The following is a 23,212-nucleotide window of genomic DNA, read 5'->3' as shown; positions in this document are numbered from 1 at the left end:
AACTTTGGTGCTCCATCCTGGTGTCTGTCCAGCCTTTCCTGTGACTCTTGCCCTATTCCTGAGAAGGGGGCTGGAACTGGGCCTCAGAGGAAGGGCCATGGAGTTAGTGGGCATTTTTGGAGCCTGGGAGGTGGGCAAGAATCTCTTGTCTTCCATGGATGTGGGAGGGTTGCGCATGTGTTTGGGTGGGTTTTCTAGAGAAACAAAACCAGCGACACGCAATACATGTCTGATAGAGAAATGTCTAGCGAAGGATGCTGACCAACGGAGCAGCCAGCACAACCACAGAGCAGCAAGCCCAGGGCAGCGCAAGTCCATGGGGCAGGCAAATGCCCTTTCTGGTTCTTGTAGCTGCCGGCAGTGGGAACCAGGAATGCTGGAGAATGAAGCAGGAAGAAGGCTGACGTCACTGATGCAGTTGAGTGGATCCAAGGGAGGCCGCCCACATGCCAGGCCACCAGCCCCCATCCCCAGGAACTAGACACAGGATCCAGGCCAGTGGGAGAAAGGAGAGGAGGAGCCAGTTCTCCACAGCATGTGTGGATAGATATGAAATAGGCCACGCCCCCAAGGAGCCGTCATTAGGCTGTGAATTGCACCTTGTGGGGTCGGGGCTTAGTGCCACCCTGCTGAGGACCATGGCCCAGGTAAGCTGACTGAAAACTTAACTAGCCTACCTGGTCTGCGCTGGGTGGACTGTGGGGGCCTAGTGAGTGGTGGGTCCCAAATCTACAGAAGAGAGCTGAGGATGGTGGGGCTGGGGGTTCCAGTTGTTGTCTGGCGAGGTGGCTTCCTGAAACCAAAGGGCAGTCTGGAAGATGGAGGGGGAAATATGGATTCAGGGGAGGGGGGGAAGTTCGGAGTGAACATAGTATGAAGTCAGTGGGCACGTAGGCTCCACCCAAGGGGCAGTCTCATTTGCTGGTCAGTCTCTGCATGCCTCTGTTACCTTATGGGCAAGAGGCCGTGGAGTTCTTTGACCCAAACGGATGACCGTGGCCGGGCCAGGAAGTCCAAGGTTATGACCGATGGTAGGTTGTGACCCCACCTTTTGTTAGCGGAGTCTTTCTCCCCAAGTCGTTGGACATGGAAAACAATGCCTGTTGGGCTGAGACGACATTTGGACAAGAACGCAGCTGTGGAGGAGTGGGGGTTGGGATTCTGGGCGCGAGGTTACTCTGCAGAGGGCAGTCCTGTCAGGTGCTGCGGGGCAGGGTGTCTTACCACAGGTCATGTGTCAAGGCTGAGGAACTCTAGCGGGGGCCTGGGGCCGCTCCAAGCTGATGTGCCCCAAGAGTCTGGTGCTCCCTGGTTCTCCTGGCAATGAACCTTGGGGAGCGAGTGCATGGTTGCCTCACCACCCTGGACTTAACCAGAGGCGAGAGCTTCACGGTTCTAACTGCGCCACAGACGTGAAAACCCCATTGTGAGGTGGGAGAGGAAACATGGTGACCTGCTTCTGAAAGGTCACAGCCGTGGGACAATCGTATTCTGCACACGTGGGGGTCCTAGAGGTCAGGGCTGGCTTGACCTTCACCCCCACCCCCACCCCGCACCTGAGGATGGATGTCGCCGAAAGAACCTGGACTAATAGGATGGGCATCCAGGAGTGGCTGGTGGTGTGAAAGGCTGCCCCCCGAAGTGGTTTGTTCATAAATGGAGGGGGACAATGGCAGGCGCTCATAAGACTCAAAGGTACCCAGAGCCTGTCAAAGAGGAATCCACCATGAGCTCTTCTGAGAGTGTGCGCGGAGATCTGGGCCCTGCCCCGCGAACCAGTAACTCCTTCTCAGGGTATCTGGACTCGCTGGTGGTGCCAATGGTCAATGTGTTCGGCTAGTCCTTGGAAGGTGGGAGGTTCAAGCCCACCCAGAGCTGCTATGTGGGAAGGCAGGCCTGGTGATCTACTTATGAGAAACCAGCCACTGGAAACCCTAAGGAGGAGCACAGTTTGACGCCGATACTCCTGCATCAATGGACGCTAGAAGAGACTCGGCGGCATCGGTTTCACCATCACACTCGGATCCCACCCCTGGCTCTTCCGGCACCACTGTGACCAATACACAGCCCACTGCTTAGAATGGGTATGAGTAAGGAAATTTACTGAAGAGAAGCCAACCAGGGGGCCAGGGTCACTACCAACAGCGATATCCAGAACAGAGTGGTTGGCTTTGTTCTCTTCTCATTGCCCACACCCACTTGGGTAACCTGCATCCAGAATGTTCTTTGGGGCAGCAGGGTTTCCCACAATTGAATCCCACACACATTCAACTTCTCCCCCCTCAGTCCTCTGGAACCACATGGATTGATGATGTCCCTTCCTGCCAGAACTCTCTGGAAGGCCATCTACCGCTGCCTGCCCTGCCCTGCTGGGACCTGCCCTGCTCTACCATCACTGCCCTGCCCCTGCCTGTTGGGACCTCTAACTCAGCCCGGAGTGGACGTCGGCTAGACTTTGGCAGATCACAAGAGTGCCCTCCCTGGGCCTTTGCCCCACACCTAAATAGTCAGGCACACATTAGCCTCTTGGGAATGTTTGCTGGACAAGGAATTTTCTGCCAAGACCCAAATGGTACATACAGGTGTAAACTGCAATCTGTTAGGACAGGTGTCCCTTTCCCCCACAACTTTCCTTCCTGTGTGTCTGCGAGGAGGCTTGCAGGGCTGCGCCTGGCTGCTTCTGTGATGGGCATTTGGAGACTGGGCCCATGATGCTGTATGGGTGTGCCCTGTGGGAGCATTGAGCACCGACACCCCTGGGGGCTGCTCAGAAGGGTGAGGCATGCAGCAGCTTGTCCCATCTTCCCCACCCTGAGACATCGATGTTGTCCACTGCCGCTCTCTGACGTCTATTTTCTCTTGGAAAGAGGGAGGGGAACCTCAAGCACAGGGCTGAATCACATTTCATGTTCCTGTTTTTGCCACTAAGCTGAGGGCTCTTGGTTGTGAGATAGCGGAAATAGAGGAAACAGCAGGAAGCCAAGAAACGCTAAGTATGGGCCAATGACAGCAGGTTCTAGACCCCTCCCTGGGATTAGGAGAAAAGGACACCCCCCCACGCTGTCCCGTAGCCCCTTTTCTTGGTTGAGGACATTAATTGAAAACTGCAGTTAGCTGAGAAGCCATTTATTGGATCTTGGTACTAGAGACCAAACAGCCATGCACATACATGTCGTTCTTTGAACTGAAACAGACAAGCCTGAGCGAGAATCCAACTGCTTACACAATAAGACCCCCCCCTCCCCCCCCCCCGTGGCTTCAGAGAGGGATGGCAGCTGGGAGCACAGTCTCTCTGTCCAGTGATGGGGCTCCCGTTCTATGTCGGTTGGACCTTGAACAAGACATGGCCCCGCAATCCATCCATTCACTTTCCAAAGTCTGATGGCTGAATACACCTTCCTCCCTGTCCCACCCACGCAGCCCCTGGGTACAGACTGCGTTACACGTACATGCTGAATCCAATAGTTTTGCATTTATAAACTTCCCGCAGGGTCTCTCTGAAAAGCCAAGAACTAAAGAAAAGTGTCCTCCTTTCTACCAAAGCAAATGAAGTCAGCTCAGAATACACCAACATCTATCACACATCAAGGAAAGAGCCTGTACGAGCAGGGAAACAAATGCCACCCCTCCCCCAGCCCCCAGCCCGCCTGGCCTGCGGAGCCCCACTACACGGTGGTGATCTTCTTGTCCTTGGTGGCTTGCTTGATGGCGGCCTGCTCACAGATGATCTCCTTGAGCCGCTGCAGCCTCATGTTCTGCGTGGTCTGGTCCCCGACCCCCGTCTGGCTGCGATGCAGCAAGGTCAGGGCGTGGATGTACTCCAGCTCCGTGTACTTCACGCCCTGGTCCACCACCAGGTTGAGGAGCTCCTCGGCCGTGTTGTACAGCATCTCGTAGTACTGCCTGCAGAAGCAAGACAAACACTGCTCAGTGTCTCCTGTCAGCGCGCTTATCTCCGGGGCAGGGTCTGTGCTCAGGGCAAGGTGTTGGTTTATGGGCTCAGTCATCCTCTCCCGGGCCCTGGGGCTCTAGTGGTCAACACGTCAGACCTGGTCTCTGTTCTGGGGCATCCTCTTAATGAGAACAGGCCTCTGCAGATGCAGGGAGACTTTAGGGGCTCCGTCTAGACCAGGGGTTCTCAACCTTCCTAATGCCCTGACCCCCTTTCATACAGTTCCTTGTGTGGTGGTGACCCCCTCCCAACCACAAAATTATTTTCCTTGCTACTTCATAACTGTCATTTTGCTACTGTTATAAATCAGGCGAACCCTTATGAAAGGGTCGTGACCCACAGGTTGAGAACCGCTGGCCTAGACACCTGGTTTAGCATTTACCACAGAAAGAACAAAGGCAAAGAAGGCTGGGGGCAGAACTAGGCACACAGCACACACGGCCACCAGCTCTGGTCTCACTCGCTCATCCACTGGTGGCTGTGAAGCACGGGGGCCTCTCCTCCGTAAGTGGAATTACTAGGGCACAGCATGCTCACTGTGTTACGCTGGGCAGATACTGCATTGCTCACAAGTTGAGAGTCTGTGGCAATCCCACTCTGGGTAAGCCTCTCGGTGCCATGTGTCCCGCCGCAGGTGCTCACGCCCGTCTCCGTGTCCCTCTTTGGTCCTTCGCACCAGCTGGCAACCTTTGCTGCAGATGCTATGGCACACCTCATAGGCTACAGCGGACAGGCAACTTTGGTCTGGACTGGGAAACCCAAGCAGTCACCTGACTCGCTTCCTGGCGACGCCCCTCTGTATTGGGGTGGTCTGGGACTCAGCCCGCAGTATCTCCGAGGTCTGCCCATATGAACATTTGAGGGGTATGAGGAAGACTCAAGGAGTCACACACATAAGCACAACTCACAACTCCAAGAGTTCGACAGGCATGAGCTACTAGGCAGATCAGAATGCGTGACGGGGCTCGTGGTACACAATGCTGACCAAGGCAGGGCCCCTCCTCAAGAGCGAGGCCAGGGGGACAGGCACTGAGGCCAGGGGGGCCAGGCGCTCGAAGGCAGAGCTTGGGACTGCCTGCCTGGCAACAAAGCCTAGCCCCATGCACTGCACCCTGTCGCCCTCACCCTGAACTGGAGTCAGCCCGATGGTAGCGAGCTCATTTGCTTTGGAGGGAGGATTCCATTCTAGGGGACATAGGGATTTACCAATTCCACCGAGAGAGTGACTCTCCCCGGACAGGAGCTCAGGCTTCTGAGTTCAAGCAACATCCTCCTTCACTGACGCAGACACCTACCAAGGAGAATGTGCATTCCCTCTAGAGAAGCTCACACGTAGAGTTGCCTTTTGTGTTGTGGAATATACATACCATATGTACTCGTGTAGAAGCGGAGTTTTTCAGCACATTTTCAATGTAGTTTTTGTGGTAAAATTAGGTGCCTTGGCTGATATCTGGGTCGACTTATACTCGAGTGTATATGGTATTTGTAACGAAGAAAAACATTAAACATAAAATCTTGCCTCGTTTTCAAAAAGAAGAATGTCCCAGGGTCATGTGCGACGTATAAATGCAATGACTTTCTGAAGGCGACACTGTACCACGTGGGGGTGGGGCAGTCAGGGAAGTCTTCCTGTGAGGTGGGATTCTGTCAGAAAGGGCTTCCAGGAAGGGCAGAGGAGATGGAGGGACGAGCTCCACCTGGCATGGGGAGAGGCGGGCAGGAGTAGCTCTGGCTAGACTCTGCATATGGGGAACACGGGGCATCCTGGGAAAAGGCCGTTGGAGACAGAAGGTAGAGAGCTCGAGCTTGGCTTACGGCCTCATTCAGTCAGCAAAGGCAGCTCTCTTCTCCTCTGCGGAGGGCAGACCACCAGACTAAGCTGTGTTTCGGGAAGACTGCTGTGGCCGTGGCCGTGGCGTATGCAATGGTCTAGGAGGTGGCCGGGGAGGGCTTCTGTGACCGGAATGGGCACCAGAGTGACTCTGCAGTGCAGGCGGAAGATGGACATGGGCCTCGGGAAGTGGACAAGGTACCCACTGTCCTTCTTAAAAGCAGCATTCAGCCACCAACAGTCCTCATGATACCACGAGAACCACTGGGTTCGAGACCAAGGTGTGCACGGTCACTCCATGTGTCTCACGGGGTCCAAGCTACTGCGGGGTCTAAGGCAGCCTGGCTCTCACGGCCCAGGATCAGAGGATGGAGACGACTTCCCAGGGAAGGCTTCCTTCCCTCCCTCTTCCTGACAGGAAAGATGGCTCTGCCAGCACGGGGTGGGGGTCAGAGCAAGGGCAGGGGCTCAAGGCAACTCTTGGGGTGAAGGGATCTAACCATCCTCCCTGACCACTGACTGCACTGCTGGGCTCCAGGCCTTGGGTGTGTTCCTTAGCCTGAAGAAGAAAAGATGGATGTTCTCTGGGAAAAGGAAGCCATTCTTGGAGCAGGGAACTGATTCTGGCAGCTGGTTGAAGGGAGTCCATTCTGGGAGCTTGGTTGTATCAGAAACATTTCATAAATTGCTGCTCGAATGAGAATGTGGTCAAGAAGCATTTCAGTGTCTTCTGGGACAGCTAGTTCCTTCTCTTGTGCTGCTGCTAAGCCTCCCGATCTAATGAATGATGTGTGTGTGTGTGTGTTAAAATAGAAGTGACCAAAGGCTTACCATGTTTGCCACTGTGCCAGTATAGAGTTCGTTGGCATGAATAGCACTCACCAGGCTGTGTCACCACCACCACCACCATCATCCATTTCCAAATGTTCCCCATCACCCCACAAGCAAACCCGATCTCCGTTCTGCAATAATTCTCCATTTCCTCAGCCCCCACCCCTGGGACCACGAATAAAGGGTTACCCCGAGGCCTGGGCCCACTGGAGATATTTCATATAACTGGGATCTATCTGCCCTTTGTCTATGAGTTATTTCACTTGGCAATGGTGTCCTCCATTAGAAGCTCTCTCTTGGAGTTGCGATACTTCCCTTGTGGGAACAGGCTGTGTTGTGTTTATCCATTCATCGGTTGAGGGGCACTGGGCTGATTCTACCTCGACACCCCCTTTTTTACGAAAGGAGCAGTAACACTTCTTAAATAGCGGCAAGGAGGGGAGTGCTCATCCTAAATCGGGAGGTGAACCCATGTCTCCCGGGAGCAGTTCTTTAGGTAAGCCACAGAGAAAGTTCTTTTGGTGCCCTGGTCTAGCTTTCAAATGCGTGTGCAACTTAACCTCAGGGAACCAAGAATTTAGGAATCACTGATGGAGGGTAAGCAAGAGTGTTTCTGATCAAAGAAACGAACTCTACCCGCTAGGAGCTTGGCGTCCAATATCAACTGCAGTCCAGGCACCTTCTGAAGCTTCATGTGAACTTTACAATCTACTCTGGTGCGCTGGCTGTTCATCAGTATGGATAGCTAGAACTCTCCGGCCCCGCTGCGGGGGGGGGGGGGGGGGGGAGATAGAGTCTATTTCCACAAAGATTTACAGCCTTGGCAATTCGCTGAATGGAGCAGACCCGTTGTAGTTTGAACACAGTGTTTCAAGTTGGGGTCTTCATGCAGAACCTGTCCGTAGAGCAAACGGCAGTCACGAGAACACAGAGAGAGAATGATAGCGTGTGGGTTAGAGTCAGACAAGGGGCGCCCTGGGGTTGATCACCCCTCACCGTCCGTGTTCCCTCTGTGTGCTGAGCACGTCCGCTGAGAAGCCGGACCGTAGGGAGCAGAACACAGCATCGGGACTGGAGCAAGACTCCTTCATAACTTGTGATGGGCAGATGACACAACCCTGCCTGCCCCAAGTGGAGAGGATTTGAAGCCCTCACTGGGAAAGATCAAAGGCTGTGGCCTTCCATAGGGATTACACTCCTCAAACGTACACACACACACACACACACACACACACACACACATTCTGACAGGTGGACCAATAAGCAGCAACATGATAAAAGCAGGAGAACAGGTCACACGCAGTTCTCCTGGATTTCACTTTACCTGGACCCACAAAACATGCCCTAGGAAGCAGCAGTCGGAGACTCAACTGATGCAGGAGAGGGCTTATAGTTCCCTTCCTGCACAACCCCCTGGAAGGCCCACATATGGCACTGGGAAAATCTGCTGCCTAAGGCCTCCCCAAGTGAAAAAGTAAATCGGTCACTTTGGGAACTAAAGGACGAGGGACCTTGCATTGCCTCGTGTGCACGTGACAGCTGGGCCAGGATGGAGGAGGACCTGAGAAGAGCCGATGCTTGTGGGTCACAGTGCTGCTGGAGAACTGGCGCTGCCAGGTGGATGAGCGCTCTGTCTTAGAGGGAGGGCAGCCAGAACGCTCTTAAGGAGGGAGACAAGACTTTGTCTCAGCTCTTTGGACGTGCTACCAGGAGGGGTTGTCCCTGGGGAAGGACGCCACACTAAAAAGGAGAAAGACCCTCAACCAGACGGAGGGGCACCGTGCCTGCCAGAGCAGACCTGTGTGGCTGACACCCAACAGGGCCGTGCTTCCTTCTGTTGGACGCAGGGTGCGATGACGTGGAGCTGATGGGACAGCGCCTGACATCAGGGGGTGCAGTGGTTTTGGTTTGATTGCTAATGTAAAGGTGGACAGTTCCCACGCCCTCAGTGGGACCTTGGACGGGCACTCCTGATGACCAGCCAGGGCAGCCCCGCTGAGCCTGGTCTGTGCTCTCACCCCTGCGGTTGCCATGCGTTGCGGTGGACTCCACAAGGGACAACAATAACGTGACAAAAACCAACTAACCAACCAACCCATAAACTAACAACACAGTCATGTTTGAAGGAAGACTTCTGGACGCTGTAGGAAAACACAACAGATTTAAGCCATGGTTTTTGCAGGGTTGTGTCCTATGGCTTCCCCCTCAGATTCTGACCCCTACGTTGAAAAAAAAAGTGTGGGGGGGGGGGATACCTATTCCATTGACTTCTGTTTCTCTTAGATACACAGCTCAGTAACGACCTAAAAGAAAGTCTTACAATTTTTCAAATAGGACCCATGTACGGATCTAAGTTTACTAGAATAAGAAGGATTTCGGACATGTGAGACTTTCAGACACAAGGGACTTGCGATTTCTAGGCTTGCGGTCCTCAAATTTGACAATGGGCCAGCTGGTGGAAAGTGCAGGCTCTGGACCCGCTGAGTCCCAGGGGCTCTGAGAGGCCAGCGGGAGGGGCTACAGAACTCCATTTCCTCCAGCCAAGGACCCCGGAGCACCAGGGAAGGCTAGGGAGCATCGCGTGGTTCCTGATGCCTTTCACAGAGATCAAATGAGAAGGACGGGGTTTCTTTGTATCGCGAGGTTGATATTTTCATCATTTATCTCAAGGAACAATGAGCCCACCAGACCAGATAAATTGGATTTCTTTTGAAAAATTGGATGAATTGTTTCCAGGGATACGGGATGGCTTTCTACAGAGGCTGTGTTCCACACTGGGAGGAAACAACACAACAAAGATGCCACGGCTCTGAGCCTTCGATCTTGGCGCGTGATAAGGGGGAGAGGGCACGGCACTTCAGCCTTTAATGTTCAGTGTCCTCTGTGCAGTGGAGACCTGTGTAAATCCCTAGAGGACGCTCTGAAGTGGTCTGAGAGAGCCCTCCGGAGCCTCAGATGCACGGTCCCCCCACCCCCAAACTGCAAAGCTGGGCTATTACATGGAATTGATGGTGTCTTTTCTATAGTTGGGGGAGAAAATTCCCTGCAACCACTATGATATAGTAGGTCATAAATGAACATGAATATTTAACGGCCGAATGAAGTTCATTTATCTTTCAGAATGCCTCCCCTGTAGCAACGATGACTGAATCCGCCTGCCCTCGTTGTCGTGAGGCGCCATCGAGCCAGTTCTGAATCATGAATCCTGTGGGCAACGGAATGAAACATTACCCCACCCCGTGCCACCCTCATGACTGGTGCTGTGTCGGCGTCCAGTGTCGCAGCCACCGTGTCCATCCATCTCCTGGAGGGCCTTGCTCCTTCTGGCTGGCCCTCTACCAAGCATGATGTCCTTTCTCCTTCTGATCAGATGATCAGATGTCCAAAGTATATGGGAATGTAGTCTCAGCACTCTTGCTGCAAAGGAGCACTCTGGCTGCATGTCTTACAAGATAGAGATGCTTACCCTTCTGGTAGTCCGTGGCAGAGTCTAGAGCAGTGGCTCTCAACCTGGGGGTCGAGCAACCCTTTCACCGGGGTCACCCGATTCATAACAGTAGCAAAATGACAGTTATGAAGTCGCAATGGAAATAATTGTAAGGTTGGGGGGGGAGGGTGTCACCATAACATGAGGTACTGTACTAAATGGTCATGTCATTAGGAAGGTTGAGAACCACTGGTCTACAGACTGGGTCAAGGCCATGATCCGAGGGCATTCATTCCTCTTGGGTCTTACTTATTCTTTGTCCAGCTTTCCCATGCAGACGAGTGTAATAAAAACACTGTGCTTGGGCACACTTTAGCCTTCGAAGTGACGTCTCTGTGTTTCAGCATTTTAGGAAGTCTAGTGGAGCAGATTCTCCTGGTGCAATAATACATGGCTGGTGTCTCGGCCGCCACCTCTGGGGATGCTGATTGTAAATCTAAGTGAAACGAAATGTTATGAGTTTAATCTTGTCTCCATTTATCATGATGCTGCTTATTCATCTAGTTGTACGGAATTTTGTTTCCTATGGGCTCAAATATAGGAACAGTTGTGAGGGCGGCCGCCCAGGACCAGGCAGTGTTTGGTTCTGTGTACAACGGCAACATACAATGAGCTGCCACCCATCCTGAAGGCTGTGGTCTTTGATCTTCGTCAGTCAGGGCTTCAAGTCCTCTTCATGTTGGGCAAGCAAGGTCGTGTCACCTGCCCGTCACAAGTTGCTAGAGAGTCTGCCTCTAATCCTGATGCTGCCCTCTTCCTCACTGAGCGTCCAGCTTCTCGGATTATTTGCTGAGCAGATAGTCTGAAGAAGTATGATGAAATGATACACTCTTGCTGCGTACCTTTCCTGGTCCAAAAGCATGCAGTGTTCCCTTGCTCTGTTGAGATGAGTGTTTCCTCATCTACATTGAGTTCCGGTGCACGTTCCTGGTGCTCCCATTCTTCTCAGTGGTCTCTGTCATATGTTATGATGGGCACCGTGACCGCTACACGTGCAGGTGGACAGGGGGGGCTGCAGGGTCCCCGGAAGAGACAAGGAAAACAACAACAATGTCTCCAAAGCACACAGTTTGAATGCGCTTCCACGACACTCACACACGGAGATGAACTCCTGTTGGTTTTTAATGATAGCACTGTATTAGCAGTCACTGCATCCCTGGGAAAACTCCAGGCTGATGCTGATCATTGTACAGTGTCACCATCACAGTCATGGCTGCAGGATGGCAGGTTTTACACTCCCCAAACATCCAAACTCAGCACCACCGAGTCGGTTCTGACCCATGGCGACGTCACAGGGCAGGGCAGAACTGCCCCTGGGATTTTCCAAGACTGTAACTTCTTACAGGAGTTGAAAGCCTCCTCTTTCTCTTGAGAAGCAACTGGTGGTTTCGAAGTATTGACCTTGGAGCTAGCAGCCCAACAGGTAACCACTAGGCCACCACACCTTCCTGAAGGTTCTTCTTTTCAAATTGTGCGGTAGCTAGCGCTTCACTGAGCTGTTTGGATGGAAATGAGCACACAGTTGACTTGGATATTTTCTAAGTCCTGACTTATAAACAAGGCTCTCCACAGCCCTGGTGCAAAGGGGTCAATGGCTAGACTGCAGACACTAAGGGCTACTACGTAACCCCATGAAAGATGGAATGTTCTGTGGGTGCTGGCTGCCTTTCCGGGGTTTCTTTTGATCTTTGCTGTGCACCTCTGGGCAGCAGTCACCAAAGGAGCAGGAAGGTAGAGGAGAGGTGGCTGACATCTCACATTCTGGTCTCGTCCACGCAGGTCCACGCCGTGGTGACATTTCTATGTCTGTCTGCAGGCAGACCGTGCCGCTCTTCTCTCAGAAGACTGTTCTTCCCATGTTTCTCCTTTTGTTTTAATGGTGTTATGTAATGGTGTGCTTAAGGGTCTTGATTCAATAGGGTTACATCACCACTCTTTCTGCCTTGTTCATTCTGTCGGGAAACGTTTCCACTGGTATGGATGTGGAGGGAATCTTGGCAGGCTGGAGAGAAATCCCTTTGAAAGTCACAGAGTAAAGCTGATGTTAGCTTTCTCTGGTGCTGAATCTAATGCCTATGCTCCCCGGAATATGAGACCATATAGACAATCGGCAGAAAGCCTACTCCCGTATTCCCAGCACAAAGATCTCTGCTTCCTCTCTCTTCCCACGGACCCCATTTCTCCTTCTAATGGAAATCCTCAGGAAGAAACACACTGAGATACTTGGATTGTTTCCAATCAGGGAAACACTCTTTCCCGAGGAACCAGTTCCCAAGTTGCCTTTATTCCAGAAGGACGCGAGAAGGCGTCAAAACGTCAGTGGGGAACTCTGTGAGATCTTTTCATCCTGCTTTCCCACGAACCTTTTGAAGCCCCCCGCCCCCCCCCCCGATATAATTGTTAGGAACCTTGGCAATGCTTCAAGTGGCTTTTTAGGCCTCCTACCCACAGTGTCTGATAGTGCCTATCTCACTTTATTCACATTATTTTAATCCACACGGCAGGAGGTGGTTCTTGCATCTATGTGTTGGTTTTTAATGCATGTAAGTCTGCAAGGTTGAAGGGGGAAAAAGTTCGAAACAAGTCCACAAAATCCAAAATGCTCCCTGCAGTACATCCCCTCTGAATGCGGAGCGCCATCTCAGCAGCAGATTGGACAGTGAACACCAATGATGGAAGATGGGACAAGCGGTGGGAGGACAGCAAGACCCTCACACACGCAGAAAGCAGAAGGCACTAAGAGACCAGGAAGAAAAGATCAAAGTGGATGTCAGTAGAGACTCTGAATTTTATTCTTGAATGTAGCGTAGCCAAGGCAAAGGGAAGAAATCATGAACTACAAGAGCTGAACAGACAATTTCAGAGGGCAGCTCGAGAATATAAAATATTACACTTAAATGGTCAAAGAGCTAGCAGGGAAGAACAGGTTTGGCATAGCTCAAGGGGAAAGAATTAAAGAAAAAATCCAGGCCCTGAGTTGTAATACTGAAGGAATCTATGGGCAAAGTATTGAGTGATGCAGGTAGCACCAAAAAGCAACGAAGAGAACACGCCGATCACTGTGCCTAAGAGAAACGGCGGACTTTCAGTCATTTCAAGGGTTAGGGTGTGATCAAGAACCAATGGTACTGAACGAAGTCCATGCTGACTGAAGGCATTTGCAAAGATCAAGGCTCCAGGAATGGATGAAATTCCAACTAAAACGTTTCAAGAAGCTGATGAAGCAATGGAAACACTCATTCATCTCTGCCAAGAAATTTGAAAGACAGCTCTACCCAGCCAACTGACTGTCAGAGATCTGTATCTGCCCTCTTCCAAAGAAAGGTGACTCAACAGAGTACAGAAACTATTGAACAATATCATTAACATCACAGGCAAATAAGCGCTCAGGGATGATTATTCAACCACAGTTGCAGCAGAGCTGCGGCAGGGAGCTGCCAGGAATTCAAGCCGGGTTCTGAAGAGGACGTGGAATGTGGGGTATAGCACTGTTGAAATCCGATGAATCCTGGCTGAAAGGAGAGAATCCCAGAAAGATGTTTCCTTGTGATTTTTTGACTGCACAAAGGCATTTGACTGTGTGGATCAGAACACACTGTGGATGACATTGAGAAGATTAAGAATGTGAAAACACTTCATGGCACTCATGCCAGACCTTTGCACGGACAAAGGAATACTGCACCGCATGGTTTCAACCAGGAAAATGCACCTCAGGGTTATAGCCTTTCATGCGTGCTCAATCTGTACGCTGAGCCAGTAACCAGAGAAGCCGGACGACATCAACAACAGCTCAGCATCAAGATTGGCGGATGGCTTACCCACACCCTGTAATGCGCAGATGACACACCTCGCTCACTGATGAAGCCCAAGGACTGCTCTCTCAGTATGGATTACAACTGCGTGCGACGGAGACCCAAAGCCTCACCACGGGGCCAAAGACAACCCCATGATAAACAGAGGAAAGATCCAGAGCTGCCAAGGATTTCATTTTGTCTGGATACGGAGTCAGTAAGGAAGGCTACGGAAGAAGTGATGCATTTGAATACTGAAAATACGGCTGACGGCCAGAAGAAGAAACCAGTCTGTCTTGGAAGAAGTACAGTCAGAGTGCCCCTTAGAAGTGAGAATGTGGAGACGTGCTCTCACATACTTTGGATACGTTATCAGGAGACTCTAGTCCCCCTGAAAAGGGCACGATGCTTGGCGAGATGGAGGATCAACAAAAAAGAGCAGGATCCTTGATGAGATGGACGGGCACAGGGACTGCCACGATGGGTTCAAACAACGTGATTGTGAAGATGGCGCGGGGCCGGGCAACGCGTCACTCTGTTAAGCACAGTGCCACAGTGAGCTGTAACTAAGAACAACAAGAAAATACAACATCTGTGAATTCAATGTGTTTCACATGTACGGTTTTGTGACAGCGATAACATCAACCGTGTTGTACAACCATTACAAAGTCCGCTTGCTAAATCTTCCATCCCTGATTCCTAGGCAATGAATCGCCCTCCCCTTTGGCCTCTACGAATTTGCCTGTTCCACCTACTTGGCATCGCCGTGTTCACATGACAGTTGTCCTTTTGTGACTTGACTACTTCCCTCGGCGTAATGTTTTCCATGGCGCGCATGGAGACTTCAATTCTTGTAATGGCCAAGGGGTATTTCCTGGCATGTGTGGGATTCCGTTGGGCTTACCCACTGATTTCGGAAGTTGTCGCTTTACAGAATACAGCCAGGGATCCGTCCGTTTGGGAATTTGATGAGTGCAGTCGTCATAGGAGCGATGGCTAACTTCTCGGGACATGAACACATCCAACCATCATAACGGTGCTTTGAAATCGTGCCGGAACTGTCCACGTTGTCCACAAGAACCAACTGATGGTCAGAGGGGATGCGCAAGTTGCCTGACGTCTTGAAACGAAGGGCTTGAGCCCTGTACTCACCCCAGGGCCACGTCAGCACTTTATGCTGCAAGCACTTGAGATGGCAAAAAGTCCGAGTCCTGCTTGCAAAAGGACAGTTGCAAAGCCGATTGATTTTTGTAGTCGTGATTTCGGAAATGCAAATTAAAATGAAAGAAAAACATACTCAACTCTCGACCTTCCACTGTGATGGTACAAGCCAATATAGCCATGAACTAGAGTCATGTTTGAGGAGCACTGGTTTGGCTCTGGGTCTTCAGAGCTCGAGGTCTAATACTGAAGGGGTGCTGTACATTCAGTACCGAATTCAGGAGTGAGAGGAAAGGTTTCTGGGTTTTTGTTCTCGTTCCATCTCTTTGTTACTCCCTTTGGCCCCTCCAAGCTCAAGGACAAGGTGACCTTGTTTTCCTAAAGCTGGCTGTCCTTCTGACTCACTACTTCCTTGGGGAAGGGAGATAATTAGGTGTCTTCCTTGTAAAGACGTCTCTTCTCATCCTTCCTGAGACTCATGTCAGCAAGAGAATTAAGAAGTGAGCTGGACTTCTTAAAGATTCATTTGAAAGGAAGAAAAATCCCCTTGAGCGGGACTTGGGAAGAATCCTCCAAAATCTTTCTCGGGCAGCCATTGCAGCGTTTTGAGCACTTAGATAAAGGCCAGTGGTCGGCGGGCCAATACACTGTCATGTGGACTCTCCCATGCCTGTCTTCTCTGCCAACTCAACGGTACACATGACAATGCGCAGGGGGGGGGGGTGGGGGAATTAAGAGAGAGGAGGACTGAATAATCTATCAACTGGATCACCATCACCCCACAAACAATCGAGAGGTGGTTAGAGCGGAAAGACTTTGAGAAATAAATATTCCTGATATCAACCACACTTGGGTTCTGGCCAAGTCTTTTGCGTCCCACTAACTAGCTGTGTGACCTTGGGCGCACGTCGCCATCAGACCAGATCTCTTGCCCTGATTCCCAGGTGAATTTCAAAGTGCTATGTCTACATCCTTGCTTCTTGAAAATCAAGGGGCTTCCTTCCGTTGTCGGATGTAGCTGCCGCTGGTGTTCACCGAGAGATGGTAGGCAAGATGCAGTGGCAGCTGCTTTGAAAACACCCTGCAATCTTCGCTCAGATGGACTTTCTGGGCCCATCATAAAATGGATGGTAATTCTAGTGTGTCAGGGGAATAAATGAGTTTATTAAAAATATCATGTAATTGCTCTCATTCGTCTTCCCCTTCCCAGGGCTTAGCGTTGGTTACAGGCATGATTGAAAATTCTAATTTGAAACGAGTCGATGGCATTTGCATTTCAGGAGTGAGAAACTAGGGTCCGAGAGTGCCCGAGACGCCTCACAACAGATGCAGAATGGGGTCCCAGAAGGGGAGAGAGAGGCAAGGCTGCCTCCAGGAAAGGCGCTGCCTCCAGTCCCTCCGCTGGCGACAGCGGGAAGCATCCTGGAGACTCAGGGTCCCTGGGAATCTTGCATGAGCTTGGCTGATCGCTGGGCCCATCGCCACATCCTCTCTCCCGCACAGGGCACACCTGCACACCCTCGCCCTTGGCGCTGGGCTGAAAGGGAGGTGGCCTGTTGGCTTGGTGGATGCCACCACACCTCTGAGGCACTGGGGCTGTCTCTCCTGGGGGGGGGGGGGCTTTACGAATCAGTCAGTCCTCAGTGTACACCTGTCAGGAAGAACATGCGGATGCTTCTGAAGGTCAGCAGTGGCCAGAGCCTTGCTTGACTTCTCTGTGGAAACGAGGGCCGCTCAGAAGCGAAGTTGCCCTGAGACACACCCACCCCCTCGGAAAGGACAGCAGTCTTCCGGCCCCAGTGTGGAAGAATGTCTCCTTTCATTCCCTCAGGAATGCTGCCCCTCGTCTTTGGAGCACATTCTAAACCATAGGTTCCCAAACTGATGTAGCCCCCTTTCCAGAAAATGAAACGACTCAGTCATTGTTCTCCTCCTGCGTCACCCCCACCCCACGGCAATCAAAAACATTTATACTCTGGCCCCACCATCCAGGGCAAAGTGTGGGGACAGGCTTTTGCAGCCCGCTGCAGCTGGGCTACTCCAGCAGCCGCCCCCGGGGGCAGTATTGCTCCCTTGGGGGAAACCCTGTTGTCAACATAAGAAGATTTCCTTGTCCACAGCGTGAGGTTTCTGAAGCCACGGCCCCTCACGCAGCGGCTGTGCGGTCAAACCCCAGGTCCTGTGGTGGGGTGGCCGGCGGCGCAGGGACTGCCTCTTCAATCCAGCGCGATCCAAACTGTGCCTGTCTCCTTGCTCCGGCACCCACCGCCCGCCTTTGGTGGGGGCCTGATGGGTGTGAGCAATTATTCAGCCCATTAAGGAGTCTGCCACACGGCCCCTCCCACTCCGCAGGCTTTAATAAATATTGATCAGGCACATTTCTGTTTGCACTTGCCAACGCAATTCTGATGGATTCATCTTCTGATGTTATCAAATAATGAAATATGAAAGAGCGAATAGAATTACCCTCTTGTTCTGCGATTTTTTATTTAGGGCCTTCATTTTACTTTCATAATTGTGTTTGTCTCAGACAACCTGGCAGCGCTCTTCTGATGATCAAAAGGTGAGGCCAGGTGCAGGAGGGGTGTACGAGGCCCAATACCATGGGGGCTGGGGGGCGGGGAGGGGGGAAGTTCTTTCCATTTTGAAAAAGAATCTATTTGCTATCACTTCAGGGAGGTCATCTCAATTTAGGAAAAATAATAGATCCAATATCACAATTTGATCAAAGCACGATACAGTTAGATAGTTAGGTGGCCTGCAGGCTTCAGACTGTTCACCAATGGGACAGCAAGCCCGTGGTGGCCATGTGTTATCTGCATCTTCAAGATTGATCAGCTGGGAGACTATTGCAGAGGTGGGAATAGAACCAATTCTGCAGCCCCTCGGCTTTTCCCGTTTTTTGCAATGAAAAGGAATTGTTAACTTTTCCATAAATAATGCAAACCAGTTCCTTCAAAGGAGAACCTAACAGTATCTTTACTCGAGGTTAAGGAAGCTCCCCTCAAATATTGCCAATGATAAACATAAAAAGCTCCAGCCCTCGTCATGAGAAGCTTCTTTTATTTAAAAGATTTTTAAAAATAATCCAATCCAGAGTCAGATCAAAGGGACCGAGGCACTAGACACGTGCTGGAACTTCAAGGAAAACCAAATTCCGGGCTTGCCTGGCTACTCACTGCCCTCTGCTCCTTTTCTCGGGGTCCCCGAGAGGGGGAAAGAGTCAGAGGGTCCCCAGAGGTTGGGCAGAGAACAAGACGTCTGCTCTCAGTGGGGACGAGTGTTAGAGATGGAATGGAGAGGTGAAAGGCCAGCGGGCTCCGGGTTTCTGAGTTCTTTAAAGGGTTGGGACTGACTTGATGGTAACGGATCTGGTTCTTACTTGGTCCTTCTCTCTCTGTGAGTGTTTGGGGAGAAAGGGTGTCAGGGATAGCCATGGACTATGGACCCCTGGAGGAAAAGGCTGCTGGGAGAACGTGAAGTCAAGGAGCTGGCAGCAGTAGTGAGCGGCTGGTTGGTTTCGCAAAGAGCAGGCCTAGTCTTTGCCATGGGCTCGGCCCACACGTACTGGATATGTTGAGATGAGGGCTGGGGGGGGGGGGCTGGCATGCAGAGTTTACGGTGGCCATCATTTCTGCGTGGCCTGTTCCGAGTCGCTCATAGCCCCCTGGCCTTCTGGTCAGTGGACCCTCCCATCTGTCAGTCTGTCCTACTGCAGTGGCCTGGGGGTTGCTATGATGCTGGAAGCAGGGCTCACTACCCTGGACCCTTTCCAGCATCACTTCCAGATGAGAACAGACGAGGAAGAAAGACCTGGGAGTCTGTCTACTTCCCCACATTCACCAGCAGGAACCTTCTGGATCACAGAATATGGCCGGACACTGACTCACTTAGCCTGGGTGGACTGGCACAATCGCGGCCTCAATGGATCAACCGCATTCACCTCACACAGCAACCACCATGGGACCAGGCGATGCTTCTTTCTGTTACAATACACAAGGCCTTTACTACTTCGCTGGAAGACAAGTCCTCACCGTGTAGAATGGAGTCAGTGCTGACTCGCAGTGACCCCTGTGGGTTTCCCAGACTATCACTGGTTACCAGATGACATGGTTGGACCCTGTAGGAGTACAGGGCCGGGAAGGAAAGTGGTTAGGGCTGAGGGACCCAAAAGAACCAGGAGCTTATTTGAGAAGTGTGAGCCTAGGCAATCAGTGGGTCTTCATTATACATGACAGGTGTACTGACTCACCTCCCAGAGGCCCTTTCCCAAAGAGAGAGCACACCTACATAAGCCACAGCTACCAAACGGGCCACCTGAGATGGGTGCACGTATGACTCCCCCACGGATGGCAATTAGGAGGCGAATGGGCTCAATAGGAAGGCGGCTGGTGGAAACGTGAGCCACCCCCACAGGGCTTAATGAGAGCCCCGAGGGCTCCCGCGGATGGGCCTGGACAGCAGTGGAGAGCCAAGTGCATGTGGTGCGTGAAAGGCTGAGTGTGGGGCATACATCCAGGTGGAGGTCGGGAAACCATCAGCTACCGGTGCTGAGAAAACCATTGCTAGAAAAATGGATTGAATGTGGATGGCTACCTGGCAGGACTCAGGCTGAAAGATAAGTAATGGCGAAAGATAGAGAGAACTGGGTACCTTCCAGAGAGGTGGGGGGTGTGCAGGAAGGGAGGAGAAGAAGGAGGGAGGGAGAAAGAGAGAGAGAAAGAGAGAGAGAGAGAGAGAGAGAGAGAGAGAGAGAGAGAGAGAGAGAGAGAGAGAGAGAGAGAGAGAGAGAGAGAGAGAGAACTGAACACTGGGGACACTGGCTTTATAACAGAGCTCACAGGAGACATTAATTCCTGGACGGAAAGGTGGGAAGAAGCTGAGGAAGGTCAATGGGACTCCAGAGGGGCAGAGCTCTGAAGAGAAATCACGGGCAGGGCGCCAGGGAATTCATAACTGTGGGCAGCAAGTCCTGGGAAAGGGCCTTCATCTTGGGAAAGGCCTGTGAATTTGTCTGGGGAAAATCCTAAGCCCATCTCCTGCAGTGGAGAGAGGCCTATAGCCCTCTGGGAACGGGACGGCTCGGGGAAAGGCCGGGCACACCGAACCCTTTCTTACTCCTGCAACAAGGTGCCATGAGCGCTGTCTTTCTGGACTGCGTTATTCCATAAGCCCATTGAAAGGAAATCAGAGACGAGCATGAAATGGGGTGAAAGTAGCGGTTCTCAACCTGTGGGTTGCGACCTCTTTGGGGGTCAAACAACCCTTTCACAGGGGTTGCCTGATTCCTACCAGTAGCAAAATGGCGGTGATGAAGTAGCAACGACAATGATGTTATGGATGGGTCACCACCACGTGAGGAGCTGTCTGACAGGGTCGCGGCATTGGGAAGGCTGGGAGCCACTGGTAAAGGCACAGAGCGCTGGAGGAAAGCAGGTTAAATAGAGATTCAAAGCAACTGTTGCTCCAATGTCGGCTTCCCCAGGAGCTTCTCCTTGGCCACCTCGTGGAAAGTGTACCCTGCTCCCCCCGCCCCAGCACTGTCCCTGTACTGAGCTTCCACCGTCTGCTGCCCTGGTCCCTTTGAAAATATGTAAATGTGTATGCTTTGAGTCACACATGACAACGTGTGTGTCAGTGAGCTGAGTGTCGTGCATGGTGACCCCACGGGACAGAGTAACACTGCCCCACCCAAAGGCACCCACGCCTGGCACCTCTAACGGGGCAGTCTGCCACGTCTTTCGCAGAGTGGTGGCTGGGTTTGAACTGGAGCCTTGAGGTGAGCAGCCACGTGCTTACCCACTGCACTGCCAGGGGTCACAGATAGTATATATTTACGTCCACACACAGCATTTAAGTATAGTGGTTAAGATCTTGGCCTCGCAAAGGGCATTTATAGAGGTCTAAATAAAGGTATATACATATGTAAATATATCTACATATAAGGATGGGGAAATAGATCTATGTGCATATATTTATAGGTGTAATGTTAAGGTAGCAGATGGACATTGGACTCCACTCAAGTACTACCTCAATGCAAGAACACTTTGTTCTATTAAACTGGCATTCCATGATGTTCACCTTCCTGACATAATTGCTGAAGACAAAGCAGGTACATAAGCAAATGTGGCAAAGAAAGCTGATGGTGCCCAGCTATGAAAAGATATAGCATCTGGGGTCTTAAAGGCTTGAAGGTATACAAGCAGCCATCTAGCTCAGAAGCACCAAAGCCCACATGGAGGAAGCACCCCCGCCTGTGTGATCACGAGGTGTCAATGAGATCAGGTATCAGGCATCAAAGAACAAAAAATCATAACATTGTGAATGAGGGGGAGTGCGGAGGCACTGTAGGCAACTGGACACCCCCTTACAGAAGGATCACAGGGAGGAGAGGAGCCAGTCAGGGTGCAGTGTAGCAATGATGAAACATACAACTTTCCTCTAGTTCCTAAATGCTTTCTCCCCCTCCCCACTATCATGATCCCAATTCTACCTTACAAAGCTGGCTAGATCAGAGGATGTACACTGGTACAGATAGCAATGGGAAACACAGGGAATCCAGGACAGATGATCCCTTCAGGACCACTGGTCAGAGTGGCGAACCAGGAAGGTAGAAAGGGGGAACTGATTACAAGGACCCACATATAACCTCCTCCCTGGGGGATGGACAACAGAAAAGTGGGTAAAGGGAGACATCGGACAGTGTAAGATACAACAAAATAATAATTTATAAATTATCAAGGGTTCATGAGGGAGTGGGGAGCAGGGAGGGAGGGGGAAAATGAGGCACTGATGCCAAGGGCTTAAGTGGAGATCAACTGTTTTGAGAATGATGAGGGTAACGAATGTACAAATGTGCTTTACACAATGGATGTATGTATAGATTGTGGTCAGAGTTGTATGAGCCCCCGATAAAATGATTTAAAAGAAAAAAAAGTTCTTGGCCCCTGAGGGACAGGGACCTGGGTCCAACTCCCATGTTTGACTCTCACTATTTGTATGCTCTTGGTGACTGTTCTACTCTCGGAGCCTTAAGACTCTCGGTCTGGAAAAAAAACAAAAAACCCGCGGCGACACGTGGTAGTGAGCAGGATGCGATAATCAGAGCTGAGGCCGGAACCCAGCAGCATGTGTGCATGTGTGTAGCGGGTACATACTCCAGTGCACCATTGAGGGTCTGCCTCCTCCTCCCAGGGTGTGGGCTCTGTGATGGTGGAGGAGTTTCTGGGCCACTCAGCTGTACCCCCAGTCTGGTAACTCAGCCTTCCCTCCCCCGCAGCACTTGTGAGTGCCAAGGAGTGAATGCCTGGCCGAGCCAACTCTGTGACTGTTAGTGATCTTCGGAGCTCAAGGTCAAGGGCAGTCAGGAGGCTCTCTGACCCTGGAAGAGGAGGGGTCCCAAAGAGCGGATCCCTACAAAAGGCCAAGGAGTCCTGACGGCACAGTGGGCTAAGCACTGGGCTGCAAGGTCGGTGGTTCAAACCCATCAGCAGCTTCAAAGGAGAAGGATGAGGCGGTCTGCTCCCGTGGAGGTCGACAGTCTTGGAAACCCTGTGGCGTATTTCAGCTCTACGCATGCATTGTCTCTGTGAGTTGGGAATGACTTGGCAGCAGTGAGCTTGGCGCGGGGACCGCGTGGAGGGATATTCTGGTGGAACTGTGAGGCACACACCAATATCAGGGCATCACAGCAGATTGGGCCTGATTAATGAGGACAAAGGGAAGAACCCGGAGGAAGGAAAGATTCTGTTCCAGCTAATGATCTACAATCTTTTTTTTCTCCCCTGTTCACACTCTGGCAGAATTCAATACAAATCCCACAGCTTGTGCCTAATGGGGTGACCTCGGGAGCTCCCGGCCTGTCTGGAACTTCAGCCTCTTCGGGTACATGACTAGCACAGCACAGCATGGGCACTGGGACATGGCCCAAGGCGGTGGAACGGCAGCTACGTGGAAACAGCACCACGGGCAGCTCACTTGGACGGGATGGGCGTGGGCTGTGTCCTGTGCACCTGGCACCATGCTCCATGCTCACGTGTGGCACAGCACCCTGGATCCTACCTTCCAGGGACATGTCCTTCCCTCTAACATGAACCTCAGCCGCGCCCCGCTCCTTCAGTCAGGCTGACCTCCTAACGCTTGCATCTACTCTGCATATT

The 23,212-nt window shown here is 51.7% G+C and overlaps 1 protein-coding gene across 1 annotated transcript in view; it reads right to left on the bottom strand.

The window, feature by feature from the left end:
* Positions 1-3,141: 3,141 nt before the first annotated feature.
* EXOC4 (exocyst complex component 4) overlaps positions 3,142-23,212 on the bottom strand; it is a 718,575-nt gene continuing 698,504 nt past the window's right edge. The window contains exon 18 of the mRNA XM_075558685.1: positions 3,142-3,903. Within this exon, the coding sequence (XP_075414800.1) occupies positions 3,666-3,903 (238 nt within the window). The 3' untranslated portion in view covers positions 3,142-3,665. The remainder of the gene's footprint in view (positions 3,904-23,212) is intronic.

Source organism: Tenrec ecaudatus, chromosome 9 (assembly GCF_050624435.1).
Source record: "Tenrec ecaudatus isolate mTenEca1 chromosome 9, mTenEca1.hap1, whole genome shotgun sequence".
In the NCBI taxonomy this organism is placed as follows: domain Eukaryota; kingdom Metazoa; phylum Chordata; class Mammalia; order Afrosoricida; family Tenrecidae; genus Tenrec; species Tenrec ecaudatus.
This window is presented reverse-complemented; position numbering and strand designations above follow the sequence as displayed.